General features: G+C 46.3%; 2 protein-coding genes across 6 annotated transcripts; one reads left to right on the forward strand and one right to left on the reverse strand.

Moving 5' to 3' along the window:
* Positions 1-4,797: 4,797 nt before the first annotated feature.
* LOC117838964 (uncharacterized) lies at positions 4,798-8,465 on the forward strand. 5 transcript variants are annotated; one of them, XR_004636748.2, is made up of 4 exons: positions 4,798-6,549; positions 7,616-7,737; positions 7,878-7,959; positions 8,243-8,465. XR_004636748.2 is itself a non-coding variant. In XM_034719182.2 (2 exons), exon 1 carries the CDS (start codon positions 4,813-4,815, stop codon positions 6,544-6,546), a length of 1,734 nt encoding a protein of 577 aa, XP_034575073.1. In that variant the 5' UTR covers positions 4,798-4,812; the 3' UTR covers positions 6,547-6,572; positions 6,716-7,608. The 5 variants fall into 5 exon arrangements, 1 of the variants encoding a protein (XP_034575073.1); XR_004636747.2 differs by having other exon boundaries at positions 7,627-7,737; XR_004636746.2 differs by having other exon boundaries at positions 7,616-7,959.
* A 1,152-nt stretch (positions 8,466-9,617) lies between these two features.
* On the reverse strand, positions 9,618-10,600 carry LOC117838965 (uncharacterized). Its single transcript, XM_034719183.2, has one exon. The coding sequence runs from the start codon at positions 10,432-10,434 to the stop codon at positions 9,874-9,876; it is 561 nt and encodes a 186-aa protein (XP_034575074.1). The 5' UTR covers positions 10,435-10,600; the 3' UTR covers positions 9,618-9,873.
* Positions 10,601-11,318: the final 718 nt, after the last annotated feature.

The following is an 11,318-nucleotide window of genomic DNA, read 5'->3' on the forward strand; positions in this document are numbered from 1 at the left end:
AAAAGAATTGATTAGAAGATTGAAGAATGATTACAAAGTTAATGTGCCATACAGGAGAGTGTACAAAGGTAAAAATCTTGCCATGGATCAGATTTATGGGCCTTGGGATAAAAGTTTTGACAATTTATTTAGGTTTAAGGCCCAGATAGAGGAATCTAGTCCTGGATCATTTGTTATCATTGATCATCACACAATCAACAATAAGATCAGGTTTAATAGGCTATTCTTTGCATTGAAAGCATGTGTAGATGGATTTCTTAGAGGCTGTAGACCATATCTTGCAGTAGATAGCACTTTTTTAAATGGAAGGTTCAGAGGACAGTTGTGTGTAGCTTGTGCAGTAGATGGACATAACTGGATGTACCCAGTAGCTGTTGGTGTAATTGATTCAGAGACTAATGAGAATTGGGTGTGGTTCATGGAGAGGTTAAAAGAAGTAATTGGATCCCCAGATGGACTGACCTTCTGTACAGACTGTGGCCAGGCAGTGATGAATGGGGTCTCTGAAGTTTTCCCTGAAGCTGAACATAGGGAGTGCATGTACCACTTAGTACAAAATTTCAAGAAAAGATTCAGTGGCAAGGTTTTTGATGACCACTTATGGGCTGCCTCATATTCATGGAGTCCATATTTGTTCAACAAGCATTATACAGCTATGGCTCAAGCCAAACCTGAGGCAATGGTGTATCTACATGAAAACCTAAAGAAGCTTTGGACAAGGAGCCAGTACAGGACAGGATCAAAGGTGGACTATGTCACTAACAATCTAGCTGAATCATTCAACAATTGGATAAAGCCTGAAAAGCGGAAGAATATTGATGATTTACTGGACACTATAAGACAGAAGCTCTTGATTAAATGGAATCATAGGAAGAGAGTTGCCATGAAATTCACAGGGAAGATTCTGCCTCACATTGAGAAGAAACTGAGGGAAGACAGTTACAATCTTGACATTGAAGTCATCACTGATTCCCCTGATGGTGTGGCAGAGATTTGTGCTAAGGGTGGCAGTGTATATAGATTTGTGGTAAATTTACCTGAGAGAACCTGCACCTGTAGGGTTTGGCAAGGGTCAGGAATCCCTTGCAAACATGCTATTGCCTACATCACTTCAATCCCTGGTGCTAAACTAGAAGACTATGTGCATGATTACTACTCTGTCGACAAATTCAAAATTGCATATGAAGGTTCCATCCCTTGCATTCCTGACAAGAGTATGTGGCCCAACAGCACCCATGGCTTCTTCATGCACACTCCATTACTTAGGGCAACAGCTGGAGGAAGAAGAAAGAATAGGATGAAATCAGCACTTGAAGGTGGCAGCAGCAGCCAGAAGGGAAGCTCAAGGTCCCATGAGTGCCCAATATGCCATGAAAAAGGGCACCATTGGTATACTTGCAAGAATGGCAATCCTGAAGACATAGCTGCAATGGAGGCTCAAAGGTACAATAACTTAACTGCAATCAGTGTACATTCACATTGTTTTGCAACTTATATTGATTTGTCCTATGCAGGGGTCTCCCAAAGAAAAGACTGAAAAAAGTAGCAAGATGTAACACAGAGACAAGCATTGTGGTTGCTACTCCATCAGTGATGCAATTCCCAATAAATGAGGCTGTAGACATAGCAGCAGCCAAGAAAAGGAGTAGGAAGCCACCTTCTTCTTCTGGTGCCAATAAAAGAAGTAGGAAGGCACCTTCCTCTTCTTCAGCTACAACTACAAGTACATCAACCAGGTGAGCTTATGAGCAATTCTCTTGTTATTTTCATGCACCATTTGTTATCATCTAACCTGTCATATTTGTCACAAGGTCTGGAACTGGTTCCAATGACCCAATACCATTGCAGACTGTTTTCCTAGCTCCTTATCATGATACCTCAGTTGGCACAGTACAGACAGACCCAGTGGACACTCTCCTTATCAAGGCTCCTTATCATGAGACCTCAGTTGGCACAGTACAGACAGACCCAGTGGACACTCTACTTATCAAGGCTGCTACACCAAGGAAGAAGACAACAGTTAAGAAGAAGTTGACACCAAAGAGGCTTCAAGTTGCAGCAGCCATCCAAGCTACCCCATCCAGCCCTTCTTCTAATACAAGGAGCAAGAAGAAACTGCAGCTGCAGTGAAAGGTACCCCATCCAGCCCTTCTTTGTTTATTTTGCTCTGTGATGCCATGTCCAACACTTTGGATGTGATGAAACTGGATGTTTTGGTGGATGGAACTGATACTATTACTCAGTGATGAAATGTCATGTATTATTTGAACTTTGGCTGTAATGTGATTAAACCTGGATGTCATGTACTATCTTTTGTGTCATTAATGTTGAAGACATAGTGAAATGTGATAAAACCTTAGCTGATTCATTCATTCATTCATGCATCCATCCATACATCTTGTCAATTCATACAAACACAAGCTGCTGCATAACCCTACTTCTTCATAAGAGCATACAGAGCAAGAAAAATGCATACATATACCATCTTTTCTAGCCACCTAAGCTGTTGCATAACCCTATTGTCTTCCCTATTTTCCACTACTGCATTGCCTACCACTCCAGCACCATTGGAAACATGCTGGTACATGGACAGTGGATCAGGTGGTGGCACTGCCTGCAGGGGAACTGCATGTAGGGGATCTGGCGCTGTAGGTGACTGCATGCCACTGTCCATCATTTCATCCTCCCACTGGTAGTATTGACAACCACCAAACTGCAAGCCAAAGAAACTGAAGCATTACCACTTGGAAAACATACAAAAAAGGGCAACCAAGAATGAGCAGAGAACACAAACTGCAAAATAGGGGCACTTGTGAAATGCACGGTTTGGGTTCTTTGTTGTCGTGGAGATGAATCGGTTGGCAAGCACATGACAGTTCGGGCAAAGGACCCGCTTGACCCTCCCCCCATAACTGCTGGAAGCTTCAGACATGGAGTGCGCCAGGAGTGGATGAGAGTGAGAATGAAGGAGAGAGCAGAGGAGAGGATGAGATCCAACAGATATGGCTCAAGATGTATATATAGAGGAGCACAGAGGGTTTGGCGCCAACACCACTGCCTTTTGGCGCCAACACCACTGCCTCCTTTGGCACCAAAACAGCAGACCTCTGAGTGGCACCGAGGCAAACAACTAAGTTCAACAGACCTCCTTTGCCTAAGGGCATTTGAGTCCATTCTCAGCGCAGTTAACGACCGTTAGCACAAAATAGGGACGGAATGGCATGGAGGGACAAACCAAGATGCACTTGGGCATACAGGTGTCGACGAACTTTTTAGGGGTATGGAGGTTAGACCCAACTTTCATAATGGCACACAGGTAAAACCCTCTGTGAATGGACAAGTATGCCCCTGCCTTATCCTCCACACCCATTGGATCAGGCCTGACCGTACCTTCTTCCCCGACACCGGTTGCTCGAGCATCGCTACACCCAGAACACCATGCGCTCCGTGCGTGCTCGACAGCTGCAGCGCCGCCGTATTCTCCCCGCGAGTCGCAGCAGCCTGGAGCAGGCCCCGCTCCTCCCGTGTATCTCCTTCTCCTTGGAGCTCCCATCCATGGCCGAACCTTGCCGGCAGAGCTCCCATCCATGGCCGTACGTACCTAATCCTTGTTTTTAGAACTCTCAAAACGGACTCTCCATCGCTTCCTCTCTCTTCCGGTGCTCTCCCCGTCTCGATTGGTGGCCCGAACGCTCGCGCTGGTGAAGTTCCGGCGGCGGCGCCGCCTCCGCTTCGCTCAGACATCGTCACACTCCCGTGCCTCCTAGTCCTTGAAGATAAGGCAAGGGCAAACTGGTCCGGAAAATTGAGAAGGAAAAAGAAATAAAGGGAAATAGAGAAAAGGAGATGAAATTTCCATAATAAAAAAAATCCGCATCCGGAGTGTCATAAGGTCTGCGAATTGAAGGTGTCAAATATCGAAATCTCTCCATGAAAATCCACCGGACCCGTGTGCAATGAGAAATTTTAATATTTTAACTCTCAATTCGCATACCTTTCAAAATATGACACTGAACATGCGGATTCTTTTGATTCGAAGGATTTCCTCCTCTTTTCTTTATTTCACTTGATTTCCTTTTCCTTTTCATTTTCCATGCCTAGTAAATGGATAACTGCCTTTTTTCTGCATCGATTGAATATGAGGAAGAGAAAAAGAAAAAGTCAGTCTCCTCTCCGCCGGCGATGCTCGCCACCGGTGAGTGTGCGCCACCCGTTTGGGCACCACCACGTCGGGTGCTCCTATCCCCGCTCTCAACGCGCCGCATCCTATTGACACTGTCGTTGTGCCCGCCGCAGCGCGAGCTAGCTCCATGGCCAGCGCGAACAGCGCCACCACCTACTATGTCACTCGCGGTGTGCTCTTGCCCTAATCTGCCATCATCTTCGATGTGTAGATGACATAGAGGAATGCACAGAGCATCCGCAGCGTTGGCCCTGCCGCCCTGGCACTCCGATGTGAGCACGATGTGTGCGCGGCGTGCATCAAGACTGCGAGGTCCGCGTCTTCTCGATCGCCGAGGTGTCCAACGCATCACCTTCTTTTTGCCTAGGAAGGCCGTGCTTCTTGGCGATACATTGAAGGACGGGTGAGTTGAGAGAGAGCGCCAACGAATCGATCCAATCGAGATGTTGAATTTGAACATGTGAACAGCAGGTAGTGCTGAAAAGGAAAAGGAAAGAAAAATAAGAGGAAATAGGAAAATGGGAGAGAATTCCTTGTATCGAAACAATTCTTATGCACGATGTCAATTTTTGAAAGCAACTATCGAAATCTCTCGTGTGGAATACCCACAAACCCATCTCACAGCCCCCATGCCGCTCGTCACGCTGCTCGCCCACCTCGCAGCCGGCCGCTTCGGCCGCGTGGTGGACCTCACGGCCGGCGGCGCGTCCACCGCGGCAGCCGCGCACCGCGCCCTGCACCTCCTCCTCCGCACCGCGCCGCTGCCCCCTCTCCCGCACCTCGTCTCCCTTGCGCGGTGGTCGCGCGCCCACTTCCACGCGCCGCTCCCACTCCCGCTCCACGCCCTCCTCCTCGCCCGCCTCGCCGGCGGCGGCCACTACCCGCTCCTCCGCTCCGAGATCCACGACCTCGTGGCCGCGCGCCTCCACTCCCCGGCCTCCATCCTCCGCGCCCTCCCCGCCCCGTCCCCGTCCCCGTCCGCGCCGCTCATCACCGACATGCTCGTCCTCGCGCTCGCCCGGGACTCCCAGCCGCTGCTCGCGTACGAGGCATTCCTCCTCGCGGGCACCGACTACCCGCGCCACCGCCCCTCGGCCCACTCTGTTAACGCCCTGCTGGCCGCCCTCGTCCGCGCCGACCGGGTCAACCTCGCCGAGAGGGCCTTCAGGGAAGCACTGCGGCGGCGCGTGTCGCCGGACCTGTTCACCTTCAACATAGTTATCTCTGGGCTCTGCAAGATTGGTCAGCTCCGCAAGGCCGGCGACGTTGCCAAGGACATCAGGGCGTGGGGGCTGCCCCCCTCGGTGGTCACCTACAACACTCTCATCGACGGGTACTTCAAGTCCTGCCTAGCGGGGAAGATGTACCATGTCGATGTGCTGTTGAAAGAGATGATTGATGCTGGCCTTTCTCCGAATGTGATCACATTCAATGTGCTGATTAATGGGTATTGTAAGGAATCCAACATTACAGCTGCAGTGAAGGTCTTTGAGGAGATGAAGCGGCAGGGCATTGCTGCGGATGTGGTGACATACAATTCACTTGTTTCTGGGCTCTGCAGTGAGGGGAAGGTGGAGGAAGGCGTGAAGCTGGTGAAAGAGATGGAGGACTTGGGGTTGGCATGCACTGCGTCTATCCTGAACTCTGTGCTGAATGGGTTTTGCAAGAACGGCATGATGGTGGAAGCTGAAGACTGGATTGATCGTATGGCACAGAATGGCATAAAACCCAATGTGGTTACTTACAATACCTTGGTCAATGGATACCGCCGTCTTGGAAAGATGGAGGAGGCGGTGGCGGTGAAGGAGGCAATGGCAGGAAAAGGGATTAGTCCAAATGTTAACACCTATAACTGCTTGTTAGCAGGGATTATCAGTAGTTCGGATTGGAGGAGTGTTTCAGGCCTTCTCAATGAGATGAAGGACAAGGGTGTGAGAGCAGATGTTGTAACTTATAATGTGCTTATTGGCGCGCTTTGTTGCAAAGGTGAGGTCTGGAATGCAGTAAAGCTCTTGGATGAGATGTTTGTGGTTGGTTTGGAGCCGAAACATTTGACCTACAATACCATTATAAATGGGTTTTGTGAGAAGGGGGACATTAAAGCTGCCCATGAAATTAAAAATAGGATGAACAAATGTAAGAAACGGGCGAATGTGGCCACATATAATGTGTTTCTCAAGTACTTTTGCAAGATGGGGAAGATGGAGGAGGCTAATGAGCTCCTGAATGAAATGTTGGAGAAAGGGCGAGTTCCAAATGGGATGACTTATGAGATAATAAATGCAGGCATGGTAGAAAAAGGCTTTGTGCCTGATATAAGAGGATATGCAGCAGATATTTCTAAGACCTTGACATCTTCCTGAAAGGTATGTTCTTCAGTTCTTGTAGTGTAGTAGTATACTCCCTCCATCTCAAATCACTATTTGTTTTGGCTTTTCTAGGTACATAACTTTTGTTATGCACCTAGATATATAATATGTCTAGGTGTTATGTTCCTAGAAAAGCCAAAACGAATAGTAATTTGGGACGGAGGGAGTAGTTTGGTAGAATTTGCTGCAATGTATGTGTAAGTCTCATTTCTGCTATGTCATGTTTGCCTTATCTAGGTTTGGGTTTGGGATTGTGATTACTTCTTGATATTAGGAGTTGCGATCCTTATTTCTGCTAGCTTATATTTTGCCTTGTTTAGATTTGGATTTGGAATTGTGATTTCCTGTTAGAGCTTGAGATAGGAATAACAATCCTTATTTCTGCTAGGTCATGTTTTACCATGTCTAGGTTGTATGTGTTCATTACATTCGTCTGAGGTTTAATGTGAAAGTGGATCTGTCCATCGGTAGCTCAGTTGCCAATTGATCATCCGCTCCAACTACCATATAGTTAGTTAACTGTTAGAGTCCACCAATGTTTATGTGTGCATGAGTATTAGAATTTAAAAAAGTCAAATGAAGCAAAACAGTAAACTTGGTCACCTGATTACAGGTATCGATACCAAGAAAATTGCTCAGCTAGCATTTATAGTGCCATATCATAATATAATTTATTGAGATGTTCAAGTGTTTTTTTCTAAATATCAGACAGAACGCAAAGGACTTGAGGATTGGATGCAGACATTAGTCCTACTTCACTTTACTGACCTATGGATCTGAGAATGGTAGCCTGATATGTCTCATGGTCACTAGGCTTCTTAGTTACTACGAGATTTACACCTTTTTTTAGTTTATCAGAATATTGACTACAAGTTTACAACTGCTGCATCTCGGTTACTGACCCATTTTGTTTAGTTTACAAGGGGCATGAATAATCTGATGAAATTATTTGCTGGTGCTGTAGAAGATTGGTCATGTTTTGGGGACTGGAGATAGAGGCATTTAAAAGGCCATCTGCCATTTCTTTTCACTGGGTACTGCAAAGTTGAATGTTTATGTTTAGTTTGTTTCCAGGAATCATATATGGACGGATGGACCACCTGTGCAACTCCTATGCGATGTACAATATGTGACGTCGTTGCTTGACGCATATACCATGATGCTAGCAGCCCAAAAGTTTCATCAGTGAAGAACACTTTGCTTGCCCCTTTCTGTTTACTGTTACAATGTGGGTTGCTCTATGGCAATCTCATGAGAAAATGGGGTACTGGAGTGCTTTGCAGTTATCATCATCAAAACTCAACTCCTGTGGTTGCTTTGATCAGATGTCACGTGATTCAGCGTTCAAGGCAATAATCTTCACGAGAAATGGAGCTTTTGGCAATTCCTTTGAGAAAGCTGCCACTGGTATGTCAGTACTCCCTCCGTTCCAAATTACTATTCTTTTTGGCTTTTCTAGGTACGTAGCTTTTGCTACGTATTAGATATAATATATATTTAGGTGCATAGCAAAAGCTATGTATTTAGAAAAGTCAAAATAAATAGTAATTTGGGATGGAGGGAGTATCTATCTTGAAAGTAGATCCATCCCAGCAGCATGACACCTTATGACTTTGATGTTTGGTCTAGTAAACAGGCCCTTTGTACAATCCTGGCTTATGTCTTTGACTATTTGTGCTATTGTTGTCAGACTGAGAGATGTTATCGGCGAACAATTGAAGGGAGAAGACGACTAGAAAGGTTTTTGGTGCAATTTTATTTAGTGCCAAGTTGTCCTTTTGTATTGGCTGCTGTTTTCCTCGATAAACATCAGATATAGGACACTATTTGGGTGTCTTTCTAGGGCACCCGATGCTATCTGTGTATCTCTTTTGGCATAAACTATGTTTTTAATTTCGCATCGTCTTGTCCTACATCATGAGTTTCAAATTTGAAGCTGTTAGGTTCGTACGATCATGGCTTGTTTTCTCCTCAATTCAAGGGGTTCTGTTTTATTTGGTAGGCCGTGATGCCACTGCGTAAATTCCGCTTGTTAGTAACAAGGCAGCTTGAGTTAACTAATGGATCACACATGATCCACGGAGCATCACATGAGCCTCTGTTTTATGCAGCAGGTAACTCTTTGCGCAAAATATTAGAGTAATTCACCTGCAACAACACTCTTGTTTCGCTTCGTGTTTGCCGATTACTGAGGAACGGGACTTAAACCAGACTCTACTATGCCAAGTCCCCAGTCGCATTCATGTGTTGGGTATTTTCAAGCTTTCAGCACCAATGAATCTTCCAACCGTACTCCAGCTATCATTAATAGACCATCTAGGAGTAGTTCAGAACAAACAAGCTGAATGCAGCCATGATAATCATTAAGTTCAAGCTGAACACAGAAATGAAGTAAACTAACAGTGTATATCTCCTGAATAATCACACAAAATAGATGGCCCGAATAGATGCATTAAGACCATGAAGTTCCAATTTTGAGCCAAAGCAAGTGAAAGAAAGCCGACCACCCACCTATTAGCATCTACCAAATGTTAAAATAACTAATCAGTTATAGAACTACACAAGTAGCAGTTGAAGTCACTATCATCCACACATTTCAATAAAAATTAAGATTAACCTGTCTGAAGCAAAGATTTTGTGCTCATGATCATCAGCAATTTGGACATATATTAAGTCATGCGAATTCACATGCTCAAGAACACACCCTGATTTGAACATGGTGGCAATGCTAGAGCAACCATCTGACTATCACATCAACACCAACATATCACAAATCACAGTGCAGATAACACCAAAACCATTACATTGGTGGTGTTAAGACCATTTACCAAAACAAATGGACCATCAACACATTTCAGAACTACATACCAGCTAGTGAAACACTGAAACTCAGTATAACCATTAATTCGCAGAGAATCATAGACCAACCAAATGATCCTGAAATGGCCAACCAAACAGGCCATGTGGGAAGACCAGTAATTAAAAAGTCTTGAATCGGGACACAAATCTATCGAAAATAAACAGCAATGACTGTGCTATCGAAGCTGGGCCACAATACATGAGAATGAGAGCAGAACATAGAACATTTTTTTTCCGAAGAACATTTCACAATGTGGCATAACATTGATTGATAAGTTCATCAGAAACAAGCACAATTCATAGCTTAAGCGCGCTTCAGGAGCGTATTCACATGGAGGGCAAACCCCCTAGTACTTCCAACCACACATCACATACAGATATTACGAATCACTGAACACATAATCATATGGTCATAGACCACTGCACGAATTTGCCCTCCCTCCCTGTAGCACCACAAACCCCCTAGTTCTTACCGCCGTCGTGAACCTCGAGCTCCTGAATGATGACGTAGCCGACCTTCTTAGGGCTCTCGGTGTCGGAAGCCTCGTCCTCCTCGTCGTACAGCTCGTCGTACGGGGAGGCCGCGGCGGCGCCGGCGACCATGGACCAGACGAGGTACGCGGAGGCGGCGGTGAGCGCGCCGCAGGCGATGCCGAAGAGGAGCCCGATGACGACCACGAGGATGTCCCTGGCGCGCTCCTGGGGCCCGGCGGCCGCCGCATGGGCGGGGTGCGGGAGCTCGGGGCGGCGGATCTGGACGTTGGCGGGGATGGAGTGGAGGTGGTGGTGGTTGCGGTGGCCGTGGCCGTGGTGGAGGTGCGGGCCGAGGCGGCGGACGCGGAACACGGTGACGACCGTGGCAACGTGGGGGACGCTGCGGAGGTGATGGGCGGCGCCGTCGCCGCCGCTGGGGTTGGGGTCGGCCGGGAAGGCGACGAGGAAGGTGCGGTGCGGCCGCGCGTCGGCGGCGAGGATGTACGCGGCGGCGACGACGAGCAGCAGGAGGAGGCGGTGGGCGGCCATGGCGGGCAGGCGGCGGCGGAGTGCCTGATTTGCGTCTGGGGAAAGGGAAGAAGGTGGGCTCGGAGAAAATGGAGCTCGCAGTCGACTCTGCAAGTCTGCAGCCGGGGTTGCGAGGGGGAATCCGAGGGGGGCGGACTTTTTGCAGTGCAGCCCCTTGTTTGTTCCGCATCAGCGCTGAGTCGAGAACTATAATCCTAAATCCTGATAGTCAGGTTCCACAAAAAAAAACCTTACCAGCTTATACAATCCTACTTGTACGAGCTCTACTAGAAAACTAAATCAATAATATTCAATCCTTGAAAACTAAACCAATAATATTCAATCCTAGGATGTTTAGTTAGCTGACTCTTAATCTTGATTGGAAGATGTCTTATTCCTCAAAATTCATGCATAAGGTAAAGAGTTTGGTTGAATTGATAGAAATGGGCGTAAGTCTTACAGTTCGAAAACGCCTAGTGCTGATCATGCTGAAAGATATGAAAAGCGCGCAGCTAATATAAAAAAGATCTTGAGATTAACGAAATAGGACATGTATCTAGTTTATATCTGAAGGACGAAATAAAGCTCATGAATGAATTGGAAGATTTTAGATATTGACATATTGTGTAATTAAGCTATCCTTGAACGGTTATATTCAAAGCATTTCAAGGCTCTAAAAGGGCCAGTAGCATACACGGTTTTTGTTTTAATATGTTCGTTGTGGCGTCTATCAGTACTTCGGAATCTTTGATTTTTAAGGTCTATCTTAGTTTTTTTCTTTGAAATGGCATCTAGGATCTTTTATATAGCTTTTTATTTACATTAGTAAAGTGCACGTACGACACGCACGCACGTGTAATAAAAAAGAATTTTATCTTCAAATACCCTGTCCATATCTCCACCTG

This window comes from Setaria viridis, chromosome 9 (genome assembly GCF_005286985.2).
Source record: "Setaria viridis chromosome 9, Setaria_viridis_v4.0, whole genome shotgun sequence".
NCBI lineage: Eukaryota > Viridiplantae > Streptophyta > Magnoliopsida > Poales > Poaceae > Setaria > Setaria viridis.